At 38.7% G+C, this 20,536-nt stretch overlaps 1 protein-coding gene across 1 annotated transcript in view; it reads left to right on the top strand.

Annotated features, from left to right (window-relative positions):
* The first annotated feature begins 5,660 nt into the window (after positions 1-5,660).
* The window catches only part of WDR64 (WD repeat domain 64), a 147,027-nt gene continuing 132,151 nt past the window's right edge, over positions 5,661-20,536 (top strand). The window contains exons 1-2 of the mRNA XM_089907955.1: positions 5,661-6,129; positions 12,250-12,380. Coding sequence (XP_089764081.1) covers positions 5,985-6,129; positions 12,250-12,380 — 276 coding nt within the window. The 5' untranslated portion in view covers positions 5,661-5,984. The remainder of the gene's footprint in view (positions 6,130-12,249; positions 12,381-20,536) is intronic.

Genomic DNA, 20,536 nt, shown 5'->3' with positions numbered 1-20,536 from the left:
ACCAGAGGCTGAGGGGAGGGAGGAATGGGGAGTTAGTGGTTAATGGGTACAGACCTTCAGTTTGGGATGATGCAAAACTTCTGGAAATGGAAATTGTGTATTACTTAATGCCGCTGAATTGTACACTTAAAATGGTTGAAATGGTAAATTTTATGTGGTGTGTATTTTAGTACAATAAAAAGCTTATGCCAATTATGCCTGCATCTCACTCTCTCAAAGTAGGAGAAGTACAGTGTCTGCAAATGTAACCAATTTACTGAGTGAGCTGGACTCAGTATAGTGCAAGCAAAAAGTAACTTTACTGTCTCTGGCAGTACTCATTTCAGATATATTCTTTCCACTTATTCTTCACTGCCCTTCGTTGACATTTTATCAGTTCTCAAAGCCTTTCTGCTCACTTTCAAGTAATATAAAGTCCAGAACATTGTAATAATGAAATGTTAAAACTCTTGGAAAACTCATCTGTCAACCCTCCAAAACAGAGCCTGCTGTAGCCTGGAGAACTTCTGGGGATGGGGGTTGAGGAAACAACAAACTTAGCTTCTCCTGTTTCCTTGACCACTACCTTTAGATGCTGCTCTGGGCCCCCCTCTGAGATTTTGAGGAAAAATCTTCCTTGATTGATAAAGTTGTCATCTGATGTTGGTGCCCTCTGATTATAGCAGATTTTCAATGCTGTGTTTTTCTCTCCTGGGGTGATTTGTGGGATCTCTAGAGGACTGAGGTCACTGGAGATATTTCTCCCACAATTCCCTCGACAGGGGCAATGCCTCTGTCAGCTGGCTCCTTGGGTCTACCTCTCAGATCCTGGTTAGGGGCCCTTAGACCCTACAGGCTGTGCTAAGATGACACAGCTTGGCTCTTCTACTCAGAGTCTTGCATCTGGCCCTCTGGAAATATGTATGCATCCTTGCCCTACCAAATCCTGGATGTGGCCTGCTGTTGGAGAACTGGCCACAGACTGTCCCCTTCAGTGCCAGTTGGGTAGAAAGAAGTGGATAAAAGTTATGGTCACTTGACTACTCCAAAATTTTTCTCTAAGGAAGTGCTCACCAAGGGTCTCCTCAACCTCTTAATGAACCTGCCTCCTCTTAAGTATTTTGAAGGTGAGAATAGACTCATCTGTGAAGAATCGGTTTCTCAGTGCCTCCACTTCTCAGCCCATCCTCCTACATGGGCTGTATAGCACTTTTTCTAGAATGGGGGGATTCCTCAAGTGGAGCCTCTGGCAAGACAAAAAGAAGGCCATTTTAATACCTTCCCACTCTGGAGCATTAAATCATCACAACCCTCATATTCCAAAAAAAATATTTTACAGAGTATGAGGGCGTGAATGGAGACAGGTTTTATCTGCCACTCTTGCTCAGAATCACTGATAACTCTTAGCCTTCTGTGTCATGCACATGTCAGCTAAGAGGACTCTTCGACCCTTACTCAACTGAGTAATCTCCTTCCAAGGGCTGGAACTCATCCTTCCCTGACATGTCTGAACTGTGATTCCTAGTGAGAAGCAGAAAAAGCCTTGAAGAAAATCTGGCCAAATATATCTGAACAATTTCTGGCCTTAGGAAACATAAGTTAGTGAATGATATTGAACTTTTTCAAAAAAGAAAATCTGGCATACCTTCAAGCTCTGAATGTCAATTCTCTTTGTGCATACAACTTCTCAGATGTGTGAGATGTAGGGATCAGTTTAATGAAAATTGGGTACCTGTCCACATTCCCCTCCCCCCAAATACATACATTTGTTTTAAAATGGGATCTTGGGACTTCCCTGGTGGTCCAGTGGCTAAGACTCTGTGATCCTAATGCAGGGGGTATGGTTTCGATCCCTGGTCAGGGAACTAGATCCCACATGCCACAACTAAGAGTTTGTGTGCTGCAACTAAAGATCCTGCCTACTGCAACTAAGACCTGATGAAGCCAAATAAATAATTAATTAGTATTTTTTACAAAATGGAATCTCATTTATAATCTTGCTCTATAAAGCAGAGTTTGGGTGACAAAGGAGTTATAGAAGAATAATCATTCAATTTCTTAAAGGAACTGGTTAGAGAAGTTATGATTAATGTATATCTATCTCTAGCTATATCTCTATCTATATATATCTATATCTATATATACATATATTCTCCACAGCAGTACCCATTATAGTGAAATTTTGGTACAATGGGGACAAAGAGAACATTTATAGGTTTCCTGAGGTGGGGGATCGGGAATAAAATAAGTTACGTACAAAGGATCAGAGATCAGAATAGCTTATAATCAGCAACAAAATCTGATCAAAATAGACTCCTTCTAATAGCAACACCAGAAGCAAAAAGACAGTGGAATGTTATCTTCAAAACACTGAAATAAAGCAATTTCCAGCCTGGAATTCTATACTTACCCAAATATCATTCAATGCAAAAGAAGATTAAGAATATTTTCAGATGGGTAAGGTATCAAACATTTATCTTCCAGGCAACTATTTCTAGATGCAAGCCACCAAAATGAGGAAATAAACCCTGGAAAAGTAAGATATAGGATAAAAGAGAAAAGATAAGGGAATTTCCAAAGTGATGGCAAAGGGAAATAACAGTATGACAGCTATGCCCTGATATATATGACATCGGTTTTGCCTGTAACTCAAGAGACAGACATGCGGAGGAGAGTTATCAAGGTATCTTCTGCTGTTGTATTATTTTTTTATCTTGTAAATACCTGGGTGAACATGGCCAGATTCTTAGCAGTACCTGGCTGGCCAGCATCATGCAATGCTGAAGCTCCTGCCTGCCCTGCCACACGCACCAGTCAAGAATCCTCATTTCACGCCAGAGGGGTCCTTCACTTACTTATGTTGATAACTAGAGTTGACTAGGGTGAACTCATAAGCAGAAAAAGCAGAGCAACGTATTGCTTCTGGCAGGATTTCTACCAAATAGCTGTGCCTGGGCCACATCACAGACCAGCTGAGGACCTAACTATGGGCCTTATGTCATGGCCTTGGTCACTGACTTCCACACACAAGATCTTATAAGACTCATAGAAGCTGAAGCCAAATAGCTCAGGGAAATCATTCCAACTATTTTTTTTTAAACTAGAGCCTTTCTCTAAGAGTGGCAATATTATTTCTTTCCTTACACAGCTAGATGTGTGCTTGCTTCTGAATTTTTATATCAATCACCTTCACAATCATTTATATGTAAAAAAGCAATTAATAAAATAATTAAATATTTGGTTGAGAAAAATAGATGGAAAAGAAAAAATATATACTTATGAAGGATATTAGAAACATGGGGACAGATTTATGAAAGAATACATTAATATTTAAATAATGTGCATGATTCTTTTGAAACTGCATACAATTATCAAAGTATGTGGCCTGAGCCTAGAAGGAAATATTCTAAAATCAATAATTTTGTAAGAGGGGTGGGAATATGAGTGATATCTTTTAAGCTCTTTAAACTGATGGTTATATCATTCTTGCAATTGAGAAAATACAGGTACCACTGCATCCTGTAGCTCTAAAAATGGCCACAATAATTGTGAATTGCTCCAGCTTATACTTTTAAGATGTTCCCAAAAGCCACTGCCATAATATGCATTTATACTTGCTGTTTCCACAGTCCCTCCTCCCACCCTCTCTTTGATCCACCATTCCACTGAGATGGTGTTTCCCAAGGTCACCATAATGCACATTCCAATGGTTAATCATCAGTCCTCACCTTATATAGCCTATCATCAGTATTTGGCACAGTTTGCCACTCCTTTGTATTTTAACGCTTATCTGTAAATACTTCAGTATGTAGCTCTTGTCAATGAAACTTAATCAATAGTCAATCTATGAAAGAAATGGAAAATTTCAATTTTAGCCAAATTTGAGAATTATAACCCAGGAACAGCATCTGAGAAAGCTCCAAGAACTTTTCCGCCTGTTAGAAGCCAAGGCACAGTTCTTGTGAAGTTTTTTGAGACAGAGGGCTGTACATTAAATGACATATTATCGACAGTTTACACAGTTCAGATCTAAGTGTCGCTGTGGCCCCTTACAAGATGAAAAAGGAGTGTTATCTTTTAAGGGGCTGTTTTTTTTGGTGCTAGGAGAATGTTGCTCTTTCAGGTATTTCTACTGATGGGGAAGGTTTGGTCAATGCATAATGCAGATACACAATGCACAGTAGGGGACAGAGAGGAGGCCAAAGGGCAGAGAAATATTTTATGTTTAAATTTTTCTTGTCTTGCCATAAAATATGAATTTTATTTCACACTCTAAAATATATCACATAACAATAATATAATATAATATATAATTATTACATCTAAAATAATGGACAGTAACTTCTCAGTATCATCAAATATCTTAGTCAGTGTTCCAATTTCCAATTATCTCAGACATGTTGGAATTATTTTTCAGTTGGAATTATTTTTCAGTTTGATTGTTGAGTCAGGATCTAAATACAGTCCACATACTATGACTAGTTGGTGTGTCTTTAAAGTTCCTTTTAACCTGCAGGTTCTCCTTCCTTCTTTTTTCTTCCCATGCAATTTCTTTATTGAGTAAGCTGATAGTCCTTCCAATGTTTCCTTCCTTTTCAAAACACTTTCTTCTCTTGGCTTCTGAAATACTCCTTTCTCTTGGCTCTTCTACCTCACTGGACACTCCTACTTAGTCTCTGTAAGTGGTTCTTTCTGATCACTCTGAACTCTGAACACTGGCATGCTCAGGGTTTGGTCCTCAGTTATTTTGCTTCTTCAAGGAGATCTCATCCAGTCCAGTGGCTCTGAATACCACCTAAATGTTGATGATTCTCAAGCTCTCCCCTGAACCCTGGACTTTTCTATCTGAGTATTCAGTCTCCACAATTGTTTATCTAATAGACATTTCAAACTTAACACATCCCAAATTGAACTCTTAATTCTTCCCCCAAAATCTGCTCCTCCCACTGACTTGCTCCCCAAAAATGAGTAACTACTCTATCCTTCCAGAATCGCTGGAGTTATTCTTGATCCTTCTCTTGCTATCACACTCTCATCTAATCTATCAGCAAATTCTGTCATATTTACCCTCATACAATCTGACATCTTAGCCCTACCTTCATCACTAATATCCTAATCTAAACCACTATTAACTCTCACTTGGATTATTGAAATTGCCACCTAATTTGTTTCCCTGCTTCTATTCTTTCTCTCCTTCAATTTACCTCCACAAAGCAGCTAAAACAATCCTTTTCAATTGTGAATCAGATCATATCAGTATTCTACTCAATAGTAGATTAGGGATTACTGTATAGACTGTCCTTACAAATCTGCTCCCTGCCCCCCGACTCTCTGACCTTATCTCCCCACTTCTCTTTCCCATCCCACATCACCCCTGTCACATGATCTCTTCGCTGTTTCTCAGATACATGAAGCACACTTTGATCTCAGGACTTTATGCCTTCTGTTCTTGGAACACCCTTCTACCATTTACCCACATGGCTTGCTACCTTACGTCCCTCTGGTCTGTGCCCAGATGTCTTTCTATTAATGAGGCCTTCTCTGCGCTCCCTAACCCTTGTCCTTTGACTTATCCCCACCAGTTTCCTTACTTGGTCTTTACCCATTTTTCTTCCCTCTTAGGCAGTGTATACACACACACACACACAATTTGTGGGGAAAGAAATCTCAATCTCCTCCTTGTGAAGGAAGGATGATGTTACAGATATATTATGATGCAATGAGGACCATATGCATGACACTGGTAACATTATGAGGTCAGGATTTTTACTGAAATGTTTGCCTGTATGAAATGCATTAGACCAAAGTCAGTGTTTCTCCCTGCTATCATCCTAGTGGCAGCAACTCTTATTCCTACCCACAGTATGGGATTTTAAGATCAAAGGAATGAGACCTAGGGCAAAAATTGAGGTAACAGGGAGACATTGTAACAACTGGAAAGTTTTCTAAGTTGGCAAATTTACATTGTTATTTCTGGACAGAAATAAAAGATTCCCTATGTCCCTATGGATATCAGGGAAGAAAAACATTTCAACCTTGCACTTCAGGTTAGCAATTTCAGGACAGCCTTGAGAGGGTTTGAAAAATTGGTTGAACGTATAGCAGCCCAGAAAAGAGATGAAAGAGCTGGCTTTTTTATCCAGAAAGAAGGTAAGATCAGTGATCACAGGGCAGTCCAGTTGGGTCCGTTGATTAGACCTGGGAAAAGTTTTAAGCCATCATGGAGAAGCAACATAGCTTAATAGCAAAGACATTGAATGGGGGGCCTCAAGTCCTCATTCTGAATCTGTCCTTGAATAGCTAAGTGGACTTGAGGAAGCTCTTTTCATTTTTCTGAATGTTAGTTGACTCAAGTATAAAATTAGGGGGGTGGATTAAATGACATTTAAATGTTCTTTCGTGGGATCTACCATTTGATGGCTCACTGATTGCCCTGGGACTCTCAGTAGTGCATAGTGACCATTAGCAAGCCACATGAGCCACCTGCCATCTCTTTACTTAACGATATCACAAGATCATAAAGACTTTTATAAGTAAGGCAAAGTTTTCTACCTTACCATGATTCACTCTCTGGGTCTCTCCCCACGTCTTTAAGCTAGAATAATTTCAAGCATGAGAAGGTAAGGGAAACAATGAACAATTGTCTGCCAGGATTATTAGCAGCAGATACCAACACAGAACTGAAAGTACAGCTCCATGGTCAAGGTTGAAGGGGAGTGGTGTAGTGTGTAGCTTCAGAGCATTGAGGACATCAGTGAAGAGCAAGGCTTAACAGCAGAGTAAAAAGGCTAACAGAACAAATCCTGCTGTTGTGAGGAAAGAAGCAGGGCCCACATAACTGCTAAAGGGTCAGCATGGCCAGCCTTCTAATATGCCAGGTTGTATAGTCATGAATAAGTGAAAATGTTGACTTTGGGTGTTCAAACCCAAAATGGTGTTATTTCAATAGCATTTAAGAATTTACAAGTCACTTTAATAAATATAATTTAATTACTTCTCATAACAATTCTAATAGACAACTATTACTATTATTGCTATATCCCCATTTTATTTGTTAAAAAATGAGAGGTACGGTTAAATCATCTCTCAAGTCGTTCAATTCCTAAGTGTTACAGCTGATTCAGACCTTTCAGATATGCTTTTGTTAGATGACAGAGAATTTGGCTGGGCTTTCTAAACTACTCAATAAGCTTTCATTTTTCCCTACTCAGTTTGTTTTAACTCTCTGTATAACTGATTTTCCAAACCCTTGCCACTTTTTCTGAATCCTCTACAGGAACTCACCTCCGCTCAGTCAAGCTTCCAACATCATAAGTGAAAGCAAAGCCAAAAGGCAAGAATTCTCTCAAATTACCTTTCTTCCACTTCCAAATTACCTGAAGCAGCACCTGTCCTTTCTTCCACTTTCTTCTAGCCCTCTTCCCCTCCAGAGCTATCACCTTGCTGCAACAACTGCAAAACCTCCTTTTCCACTGGCTTTGTCTTCTAAAACTAAAATTATAACCATGGTCCTGACCTTGACTTTCTCTTCCTTTTAAGCTGTATGTCTTTCCTTTGCTTCTCCACTAAATTTCCCCATAGTGTCACCACTTTGTTTTCAATCAACTCAAGTCTGGCTTCCCTCATCACTTTGCTGAAAAAATGCTTTTTACCTAGGTATTCGATCACCTAATATGCCTGCCAAATTCAATAACTTGTTTATATTTTCCAGCTTACTTGGCCATTTTACTACATTAACAGTTAGCTGCCACTGTTTCTAGAAATTTTCTCCTTCAGTGTCTCTCATCACACCACTATTTTCTTTTTTTTTCCTCTTGTAATTCTTTCTTTGCCTCTTTTTTTTCTTGAGCTTTGCCTGTGTTGTCTCTCAGTCTTCTAGCAGAGACATCATCTACCTAGTCTCCTAAGTCAGGTGTCTTGGTATAAATTTTGACTAATTTTTGGTATCTCACTCTTGGGTTATTATAGCAGCCTCTTGATATAATGGTCTTCTTGCCAAGAGTTATTCCTTTCTGTATACTTCTGCAGGGAGATTTTCCTTTAAAAATCTGTTTTGAATTGTCACATTCCTGGCTTATTAGCTCACCCTTAAATTCCATATACATTAACTTGGCATCCAGGTCTATTCACAGTCATCCCTTAACCTACCTTTCCAGCTTCAGCTCCTGGAAGTTCCCTTCATGCACCTCTGCCCTAACATGAATCTCTCAGCATTTCCAAGCATGGCATACTCTTAACGACTCTGATTTTGCACGTGTCATCCCTGCAATGTGTAGTGCATTTCTTCCCATTTTTGTGCCTATAAGCTCTTGCTCATTTTTCAAGACCCAAATCAATATCACTTCTTCATAAAAACTTCCAAACTTTCCCTAAGCAAAGCCATCCTTAGAATTTTTGACGCATTTTATTGACATCACAAGGAATATATCTGCTAATCTTAAGCTGCAGAAATTTATATACATGTGAGTATTAAACACCTGCCCATTCTTTTCTGCATTGAACTGTGAGTGCTTTGAAGGTTTTGTAACCCCAGGGTTAGCCCAGAGTCTGAAGCCAGGAAGTATGCCTTAAAGGTGTGGTAAGTTAACAAGTTAACCTTGCTTACATTTACAAGCTTGCAATTACAAAGCCACACGGAAAATTTCCTTCTTCTGTAGTATATATGTCTGTATACACACACACACATACATATATATATATATATATTTAGAGAGAGGGAACATATATATATATTATAGACATATAGATATATATTTTATATTATAATTATACTATAATGTACTATAGTATAGTTTATATGTATATGTATATATATTAGATTTGATCAAAACTAAGTACTGCTAGATAAATTACCTTTATGACAGGGACTAAACTGAAAGGCTGAGAAGGGAGAAATGTAATCTGAACTTTGATCAGACTGCTAATACTGGCATACATTCATATTCCCTTATAAATACAGGACAATAGTGTCTACCTCTCACCATAGGCAGGAAGCTAAGAACTAGAGAGAACATTTCTAATAGAATAGTTGTTTACCTCAAAAATGATACCAAGTACATTGCAGGATTTCATCTGTACAATATTGTTCTTAAATCTTCTTGTCAATTACCCAATAGGATTAAAATCATCCCAGGAAAGGAAAGTCTTATAATCCTCATCCAGTGGCATTTAGAATGAGACACCTATCTTGTACTAGTTGGTATGAATTTAAACCAGCTAAGCTATTTGGATCTCTCATATGAAAATCAAACTTAATATGACCAAGATTGAATGGTTTGTTTTCCCCAAGAATTATGGTCCTTATTCATTTGCCCCTGTTTTGGTAAATAGCACCAGCATCTGCTGAGTTTTGAAATTAGAAACCTGAGTGTCATTCTAGAACAGGGTTTCTCAACCTTGACACCATTGACATTTGGGGCTGGATGATTCTTTGTTCTGTATATGTGTGTGTGTGTGAGGCTGGGGGTGGGGCAGGCTATCCTGTGCATTGCAGAATGTTTAGTGGCATCTCTGGCCTCTACCCACCAGATGTCAGTAGCACCCCCATCCCTAGTTGTAACAATCAAAAAATGTCTGCTGACGTTGCCAAATAGCCCTGTGAGAGAGGGAGGGCAAACACTCTGAATGGCAACCATTACAATAGAACCCAGCCTGTCCTTCAATCACAACTTTGTCCCCAACAACTTCCAAGCTATTAGCAAGTCTTTGCAATTCTACTTCCAACCACATCTCACCATCTCAGTGCTATCTCTTTGATGCCTATACCACTTATCATCCAGTTGATGACACTTTCAAGAGTGAAAGGGGGTGTTACTAATAATTAAGTTGAGGGACTTCCCTGGTGGTCCAGTGGTTAAGACTCCATGCTCCCAATGCAGGGGGCATGGGTTTGATCCCTGGTTAGGGAACTAATATCCCACATGTGGCAGGGCGTGGCCTAAAAATAATAATAATAATAAGTTGAGAAAGCAGGCATAAATGAGACTTCCATGGCAGCTCAGGATGTACCATCACCCTCAGTATCATCCTGGCCTAAGCCTCCACATTTGAAACCCGGGTTAAATGCACGAGCCCCTCAGTGATTTTATAGCTTTCACTCTTATCTCCTCACAGCCACCAGTGTCTTTCAAACTCTCTAGTGATAGCTCACCATTATGCTTAGAATAAAATACAAACTTCTAACTCTAGCTTGGCCCTCCTTCCTCTCTGATCTCACCTCATGGTACTTTCCCCAGTCCTCACTATACTTCATGTCACTGACCTTCCCAGAATGCACCAAGCTCTTTCCTGCCTCAGTGTCTTTGTGTTTGTCAGCCTTTGCCTAAAATCCTCTTGTCTACCTTTGCACATGGCTGACTCCTTTTGCTTATCAGGTCTCAGGTTTATTTTTTTTTACCTGTCCTTAGAAAGGGATTCCCTCGGGTCCACCCCCACACACCAGCACTAGATAATTCTATCACAGCTCCCTATTGGTTTTCTTTTGAGCACTTATCTCACTCTATACTTAATGATTCTCAAATTGTTACTAAGGTATGGCCTACATACAGTAAAGCACAGAAAGAGCACTAATCTTAAGTGTATAACTCGATAAATTTGGACATATGTAAACATACCTGTAGTTACCAACCGGATCAAGACAGGGAACATTTCTATCATTCCAGAATGTTCTCTCATGCCCTTTTACACAGATAACCACTAATCCAAACGTTGGATTGGATTTATCTCTAGTAATTAGTCTTGCCTGTCACAATCTGTAAATATTTTGTTCACTTGTTGATTTTCTGTTTCTCCCACTAGAATGTAAACTACAGAGGAAGGGGTCTTGTCTATCTAGTTTTCCATTCTAAGACCACTGTCTAGCTCAGTTCTGACACATAATAGTTGCTTAATGCATATTTGTGTCTAACTCCTTCTGGTCCTGAGACTCAATAGCTATACCCCAGTGAATCACAAAATTTTTCAAAATCAATATTCAGTCAATGGTGTGGTTTGTGTGCGTGTCTGTTTACAGTGTCAAAGAATCAATCAACAATTGTTCTTTGTAGTGATTGTAATTTTGCCCATATAATAGATGGGAAAGTGGAAAGTCAGAGATATTAAGTTACTAGTGTGGCTCACAAAAATCAATAATTGACAAACTAGAGTCCAGATTTTTTTTACTCTGTCTAGCATATGGCAGCATGGCAGCTAGTGATAAAATGTCAGGCAAAGTCGGATATTATCCAAAGCTTTAGGAAATTTGACATTAATAAAAATTATTTCAAGGGGAGAGATTTTAGAAGAGATAGTGCAAAAGAGATTGGAGCCTTTCAAAGATTACAGTACAACTGCAAATGGTAAAGAGAAAGATGGAAGGTACCCAGACAATGACGGTAGATAGGAAGAACATTATTGAATGGGCTCTGCATTAAAAGGATCTAGATGAAGTGTGGAAAATGATGAATTACAAGGATGTAGGGTCAGGAGAATCCTAGGAACCAAGGAACCTGCAGGTAGGTTCTTAACCACACCACTTCCAGTAACAATACCTTTGCTGAGACCTAAGAGGAGTAAGGGACAAGTGAAAGCTCAGGGTCTTTGGGAGTCCTGTTGAAAACTGGTATGGAGACCTGTCTTTCATGGGTTGAATGAATTCACCTATCTTTCCCTGAATATGTATCAGAACTCTATTATGATCTGAAGTCTCTCATCATTTACTCCTGCTCCCGTTCTTCCTTTTTCATAGGAGTTTCCCCCCAATAAATCTCTTGCAATTCTGCATCTGTCTTGGGGTCTGCTTCTTAGAAAATCCAAAATGAAACACCCTCACTTTACATCATATGTAAAAATATGCTGAGATGAATTAAAGACATCATGGAAAAAATAAAATAATAAAATTTTGGCAAGAAAAAAAAAAATTGCTCTTTGCTCACTTCTATCTTCCACCCAAGACTAGCTCTAGCAAACACTCCTGTTAGTAAAACTTTTTCCCAATAGGAAAGAAGTAATTCACTTTCTTATCTTTGTATTCCTGAACAAAATGCCTAAAATAATTGAGACAAAATCTATGGAGGAGATACTAAACACCAAAGTAAAATATTTTCTTCTAAGTAATATTCTAGCCAAGAGCCTAGTTATGTTCCCATGAAAAGATCTTTAAACTTTGGTAGAATATGGTTTTTATAGGTTGAAATAATGAAATAGATTAGAAAATGGGGAAAAAGCAGCTGAAAAGTGCAATATATTTCTTTGAATTTTATGACAATGTTCTTGTGCTTTGTTACAATGCAGATGCAATTGATTATGACAAGTTTTATGCGACCGTACAGGAACTCTTTGGTCCAGAAGTGAAGAATCAAGATGTGAAATGCTTTTACAGGAAACTCTGCAACAACCCTGATGCGTCTATAGACTGGTGTGAGGTAGTCATTTTTCATGTTTGTAATATGAAATCCAGGTATTATTTTTCTTTGTTCAGCAAAAATAATTAAAGTGTTGCTCCCACAGGGGTTAAACCCACAGTGTGTGTGTGGCACATTTAAATGCCTATGCCCATAAAGGCATGGCACTGCCCATAATTAAAAGAGAGTAAGGCAGACAGATGTTTGACCTTCATTACATTCTAAATGAGGTATTCTTTTTCAGTAGTGGCAGTTTATACAAATTTCAGTGTATCCGTATTTTTAAGGGAAGAAAAAGGCTGAGGTTGACCAACTAATGTTTCCTGAGTCATTTTCTGATTGGTACAGTATTGACTCCTTAGATATCACTCTGGTGTTGTTGGAAGAACATATAGAAGCACGTTTGGTTGCAAAGTAATCTATGAACTATGGAAAAGGAGGAGGGAAAGACTCCAGTCCTCATTTAAACTCACAGAAGACTACATTCTATAGATTTGTTTCTAAATCTAAAAGGATTTGAGGTAACTTACAATTGAAAAAATTGCACACTGCATACAGAGTAATCAAAATGATTTTTAAATTATCTGGCTCTCTCTGAAAAATCAGTGGATATAGTAGGCAAAAGAAAAAGCAAGGATTTAATGGATTTGACTATCACATTTAAGGAGCTGGTAAATACGTATAAATAGAACTTTGAATCCAAGATATAGAAAAGATACATCTCAACTATACACAGGGCCATCACCAAATTGACCATGGGGAAAGCTAAAAGTAACATTTCAATAAATTCCAATATAATAAAATTATAAACCAATAATAAATGATAGCTCAAATCCCCAAAACCAAGCAAACAAACAAATTCATCAATTAATTTTGGGAAGAAAACTGCAAACAAAAAATGTTTCTATTAAGCCTTTAAAGAACATGTAATTCCCACATTGAAACTGAGAAAGACCCTGCGGGATCTTCCTGGTGACAGAATCCTCTGTGTCCCTGCTAATTGTTGATTGGGAAAAGCAGCTGTAGAAATACACCATGACCTCCTAGGCCCTCCATGTAGAACAAAGAATAGGTCTTAACAGTTAATGTTTGGGGAAGCAAAGAATGCAGAAACAAAGATAGGAGATTCAGGCAGGAGAGTAGCCATAACTTAAGCAGTTATGGCTATAACTTAAACAGTTAAACATAATAACTCAGTCACAAAGACTCCTAGTTCTGTTTCAAAGGTAAAGATAAGTCTGAAGCACATCCCTAAGTTGTTCTGAAGATACTAAAACCCCCACTAGTTTAACTGTAAGTTAACCAGAAGTTACCTGCATCAGTATGCCTCCAGCATGTAGCCCCCAGACTGGTTAGAACCAGAAAACTGAAAATTGAGATTCCAAGACATCAGCTAATCAGGGAATTGAGCACAAGCTGATCACATACCCTGATTCTCTGCATCTGACTTATTTCACTTAGCATATTATCCTCAAGGTCCAGCCATGTTTTTGTAAACAGCAGGATTTCCTTTTATCTAAATTTAGCAACTTCAAGAAAGCATTTGACAAAATTCAACATCCATTCATGACAGAAATTCTTACCAAAGTGGGTATAGAGGAAACATACCTCAACATCATAAAAGCCATTTATGACAAACCCATAGCCAATATAATACTCAATGATGGAAAGCTGAAACCTTCCCACTAAAATCTGGAACAAGACAAGAACGCCCACTCTCACCACTTCCATTCAACATAGTATTGGAAGTCCTTGCCACAGCAATCATACAAGAAAAAGAAATGAAATGTATCCAAATTGGAAGAGAGGAGGTAAAAATTGTTACTATATGCAGATGACATGATACTACATAAAGAAAATCCTAAGGACTCCGCACAAAAACTACTAGATCTAATAAATGAATTCAGCAAAGTAGCAGGATACAAGATTAACATTCAGAAATTGGTTGCATCTCTTTACACTAACAATGAAAGATCAGAAAGGGAATGTAAAAAAATAATACCTTTTAAAATTGCACCAAAAAATAAATTAATTAATTAAACACCTAGGAATAAACCTGATCAAGGAGGTGAAAGACTTGGTGAAAGTCTTTCAGGTGAAAGACACTGAGAACTATAAAACATTAATAAAGGAAATTAAAGATGATTCAAAGTGGAAAGATACCCCATGCCCTTGGATTCGAAGAATTAATATTGTTAAAATGTCAATACTACCCAAAGCAATCTACAGATTTAATGCAATCCCTATCAAATTACCATGACATTTTTCACAGAACTAGAGCAAATAATATTAAACCTTATATGGAACCACAAAGGACCCAGAATTGCCAAAGCAGTCCTGAGGGGGGGAAAAATGTGGGAAGCATAACTCTCCCAGACTTCAGACAATACTACAAAGCTACAGTAATCAAAGCAGTGTGGTATTGGCACAAAAACAGACATACAGATCAATGGAACAGAATGGAGAGCCCAGAAATAAACCCACACACCCATGGTCAGTTAATCTTTGACAAAGGAGGCAAAAATGTACAATATGAAAAAGACATTCTCTTCAGCGAGTGGTGCTTGAAAGTTGGACATCTGCATATAAATCAACAAAGTTAGAACACACCCTCATACCATGCACAAAAATAAACTATGGCTTAAAGACTTAAGCATAAGACATGAAACCATAAAGCTCCTAGAAGAGAGGATAGGCAATATATTCTCTGACATAAATTGTACCAACAATTTCTTAGGTCAATCTCCCAAGGAAATATAAATAAAAACAAAAGTAAACAAATGGGACCTAATCACACTTACAAGCTTTTGCACAGTGAAGGAAACCATAAAAAAAAAAAAAGAAAAGACAACCTATGGAATGGGAGAAAATATTTGCAAAAGATGCAACCAACAAGGGCTTAATCTCCAAAATATACAGTTCATACAACTCAACAACAACAAATAGATATTTCTCCAAAGAAGACATACAGGCGGCCAGTAAGCACATGAAAAGATGCTCAACATCATTAGTTATTAGAGAAATGCAAATCAAAACTACGAGATACCACCTCACACTGGTCAGAATGGCCATCATTTAAAAAATCTATAAATAACAAATGTCGGAGAGGGTGTGGAGAAAAGGGAACCCTCCTACAATGTTGGTAGGAATGTAAGTTAGTGTAGCCACTGTGGAAAACAGTATGGAGGTTTCTCAAAAAACTAAAAATAGAACCACCATATGATCCAGAAATCCCACTCCTGGGCATATACCCAGATAAAATTATACCCACCCCTATGTTCATAGCAACACTATTCACAATAGCCAAGACACGGAAACAACCTAAATGTCCATCAGCAGATGAACGGATAAAGAAGATGTGGTGTATATGTATACAATGGAATACTACTCAACCATAAAAAGAATGAAATAATGCCATTTGCAGCAACATGAATGGAGGTAGAGATTATCATACTAAGTGAAGTAAGTCAGAAAGGGAAAGACAAATACCATATAATATCACTTATATGTGGAATCTAAAATATGGCACAAATGAACCTATCTACGAAACAGAAACAGACTCACAGACATAGAGAACAGACTTGTGGTTGCCAAGGGGGAGGGGGGAGGGGAGGGAAGAACTGGGAGTTTGGGGTTAGTAGATGCAAACTATTACATTTAGAATAGATGGACAACGAGGTCCTACTGTATAGCACAGGGCACTACATCCAATCTTCTCGGATAAAACATAATGGAAAAGAATATAAAAAAAAAGTATATATGTGTAAAACTGAGTCACTTTGCTGTACAGCAGAAATTAGCACAACATTGTAAATCAACTATATTTCAATTTAAAAAAGAGAGAATAAAAAGAAGAAACATTTATTATCTCACAAGTGCCATAGATCAGGAGTCTGGGCACAGCTTAATTGGGTCCTCTTCTCAGGGTCTCACAAGGCTGCAATCAAGTTATTCTCATTTAGAGGCTTGACTAGAGGAAAATCTGTTTCCAAGCTAATTCAGAGAGTTGGCAGAATTCAGTTACTTGTTTTTGTATGACTGAAGGACTCATCTCTTTATTGGCTGGAAGCTGGAGACTGGAAGCTGCCCTCATGTCCTAGAGGCTGTCTGCAGTTCTCTGCCACATAGCCCTCTACATAGACAGTTCACCAATTTGCTTCCTCAAGACTAGCAGTAGAATCTCTATCTCCATAGTCCATGAAGACAGAGTCTTAAATAATATAATTATGAGAGAAACAGCCCATTTCATTTGCTTTATTCTTTTGGTTAAAAGCAAGTCACAGGTTCTATGCATACTCAAGGGATGGAGATGATACAAAGGTGTGACTCATTGTATGTGTGTGGTGAGGAGTCACATTAGGATGTGTTCACCAGAGAGACTTACTAGGAATATATTTAATCAAGGATCATATTTAATAGTGAAATAGTAGAAACACTCCCATTAAAGTCAAGAACAAGAAAAGGATGCCTATTATCACCACTAGTCTTCAACATTTTATTGGAGGCTGTAAGTAATGAAAAAAAAGTGATATGTAATAATCTATGAAAAAATACAAAATTGTCATTATTTGTGTATGATGTCTACTAGGCATATACAAGAGAATCACATTGTTAGCTATCAGAAGTAAGATGAAAGTTCAAGAGAATTCAATGAAGATAAACATGCAAGAATCAGTAACTTTCATAAACGTCAGCAATAACCCTTACAACACACACATAAAGCTAACAGGAAAAAAAGATTCCATTTGCAAGAGAAACAAATAGCAGAAAATATTATGGGATAAATCTATTAAGGAATGTATAAGGTTATGACATTTTACTGAAGGAATAAGAGAAAATCTGGAAATTGGGAGACTCAATTTGTAAAGAAAAAAATGGCCCGCAAATTAACTTATAGATTTAATAGAATTCCTCAGGGATTGGCCAAAATAGCAGAGTAGGAAGGTTCTGAGCTTACCTCATTCGATGTGCACACCAAAATTACAACTATTTAAAGAGCAGCTACTGATGTCTTTTGCTGAAGACTAGGAGAAAAAATCTTCTACAACTAAAGATATAAAGAAGAAACAACAAGATGGATAGGAGGAGTGGAGTCATGGGATAGTCAAAACCCATACCCCTGGGCAGGTGACCCAGAAATGGGAGAATAATCATAATTGCTGAGGTTCTCCCCAAGGAGCAAGGGGTCCAAACCCCACAGTGAACACCCCATCCAGGGGTCCTTCACCAGGATGATGAGCCCCCAGAATATTTGCCTTTGAAGGTCAGTGGGGCTTACTTTCAGGAGAGCCAGAGGACTGTGGGAAATAAAGACTCCACTCATAAAGGGCACACATAAAATCTCACACACTATGGGACCCTGGACAGAAGCAGTAATGTGAAAAGAGCACGGGTCATAACCACTTGCTGATTTTGGAGAGCCTCCCAGAGAGGCAAGTTGCAGCTGGGACTCACTGAGGGGACATACACATGGGCAGCAGACTGTTTTGGGATCTCATACCATAATGAAGACACTAGTGCTAACAAGTGCCATTTTGGAATCCTTCCTCTAGCTTATTAGCAGGACCTGTCCTGTGCACCAGTCGGTTGGCACAAGTCCTGGGATGCCCCAGGCCAAGCAGCTAGCTGGGAAGGGACCCAGCCCCACCCACCAGCAGGTCAGCTGCCATAAGACCCCCTGAGATGTCAGCTGCTCCAGGACTCAGTCCCTCCCACCAGAGGGCCCAAGACATGGTCTCACCCACCAGTTGGATAGCACTCGCCCCAGGACCCCTGGGACCCCACAGCCAGCCATCGGACCCAGCCTCACCCACCAGTGGGTGAACACAAACTATGGGAGCCCCAGGCCTCTCAGTCAGAGACCCCAGGACCCAGCTCTGTCAACCAATGGGTCAGCACTAGACCCAGGGCCGAATCTCACCCACCAGTGGGCAGACACCAAGCCTGGGACCCCCTGGGCCACAACCCAACACACAAGTAGGTGAATACCAACCCCAGGACCACTAAGTCCTTACAGCCAGCCAGACAGGACCTAGCTACCCACCAGCAGCTGGCAGCCTCTACACAAGGCAGGGCCTGGCAACCAACTGCACTGGGAACCAGCCACAGTAGACAGCCTGTCACAACAGAATGACCCACGCCACCCACATAGAGGGTACCCCTGGAGCATATACTCTGATGACCAGAGAGGAATGTGCTATTGGTCCTCATAGGATATTTCCTACATAAGTCCACTTCTCCAAAACTGGGAAATATAACCAACCTACGAAATACATAGAAATAAAAACAGAGCAAAATGAGGCAACAGAGGAATATGTTCCAGACAAAATAAAATCTGAGAAGAACTAAGTGAAGTGGAAATAATATACCCAATAAAAATTTCAAGGTAGGGCTTCCCTGGTGGTGCAGTGGTTGAGAGTCCGCCTGCCGATGCAGGGGATGCGGGTTCGTGCCCCGGTCCAGGAAGATCCCATATGCCGTGGAGCGGCTGAGGCCGTGAGCCATGGCTGCTGAGCCTGCACGTTTGGAGCCTGTGCTCCGCAATGGGAGAGGCCACAACAGTGAGAGGCCCGCGTACCGCAAAAAAAAAAAAAAAGTTCAAGATAATGATCACAATGATAATCAAAGAACTTGGGAGAACATTGGATGAACAGAGTGAGAAGTTTAACAAAGAGTTAGAAAATACAAAGGACAAAATAGAGATGAAAAACACAACAATTGGAATTAAAAATACACAGTAGAGTAGATGATACAGAGGCATGTTCAGCAAACTGAAAGACAGAGTAGTAGAAATCATTCAAGCTGAAAGGAGAAAAGAAAAAAGAATTAAAAAAAATGATAACAGTTTAAGAGACTTCTGAGACATCAAGTATACTAATATTTGCATTATTGGGGTCCCAAAAAGAGAAGAGAGAAATGGGCAGAAAACATATGTGAAGACATAATAGGTGAAAACGTTCCTAACCTGGGGAAGGAAACAGACATCCAGGTCTAGGAAGCATAGAGAGTCCCAAACAGGGTCAACCCAAAGAGGACCACACCAAAACACACTGTAATTAAAATGGCAAAAATTAAAGATTAAGAGAGAATATTAAAAGCAGCAAAGGAAAAGCAACAAGTTACCCACAAGGCCACTCCCAGGAGGTTATCAGCTGACTTTTCAGCAGAAGCTCTGCAGGCCAGAAGGGAATGACACAACATATTTAAAGTGATGAAGGGAAAAACCTACAAACAAGAATACTCTACCCAGCAAGGCTATTATTCAGCTTTGAAGGTGAGAAAAAAGACAAGCAATAGCTAAAAAATTTCAGCACCACAAAACCAGCTTTACAAGGAATATTAAAGGGACTTCTCTAAGTAGAAAGGGCACAACTAGGAATATGAAAATTACAAAAGGAAAAACTCATTGGAAAAGGCAAATATGCAGCAAAAGTACTAGATCAACCACTTATAAAGGTAACAGAAAGGTTAAAAGACAAAAATAGTAAAATCATCTCTATACACAATAAGTAATTAAGTGATACTCAAAACAAAAGTATGTAAAATAGGATGCCAAAAGCAGTAAACTTGGGAGGGGGAGTAAAAATGCAGGGTTGTTAAAATGTGTTCAAACTTAAGAGATCAATAACTTAAAATAATAACATATCTGTCTAGCTATCTGGATATATAGATTGCTACATATAAATCTCGTGTGGTTTGGCTAACCACAAACCAAAAATCTATAATTGATACATGCACAAAAAAGATAAAGTAATTCAAAAATAGAAGTCATCATCAAATCACAAGAGATCAAAAAAAAAAGGAACGGAACCAAAACCCCTACAAAACAACCCCCAAACAATGAACAAAATGGCAATAAGTACATATCTATCAATAATTACTTTAAATATAAGTATTTATATTTATAAAGTATAAAATGTAAAAAAATAAGTGTATATTATATTTATTTATAAATACTCCAATCAAAAGATATAGAATTGATAAAAAAACAAGACCAAAATATATGCTGCTTACAAGGGACTCACTTCATATCTAAAGATACAAACAGACTGGAAGCGAAGGGATGGAAAAAGATATTCCATGCAAATGAAATGAAAAGAAAGCCAGTACAGCAATACTTAGACAAAACAGACTTTAAAACAAAACTGTAACAAGAGACAAAAAAGGTCATTACATAA

This window comes from Delphinapterus leucas, chromosome 1 (assembly GCF_059928025.1).
Source record: "Delphinapterus leucas isolate spDelLeu-1000000601 "Yukka" chromosome 1, BTC_Dleu_Yukka2, whole genome shotgun sequence".
In the NCBI taxonomy this organism is placed as follows: Eukaryota; Metazoa; Chordata; class Mammalia; order Artiodactyla; family Monodontidae; genus Delphinapterus; species Delphinapterus leucas.
This window is presented reverse-complemented; position numbering and strand designations above follow the sequence as displayed.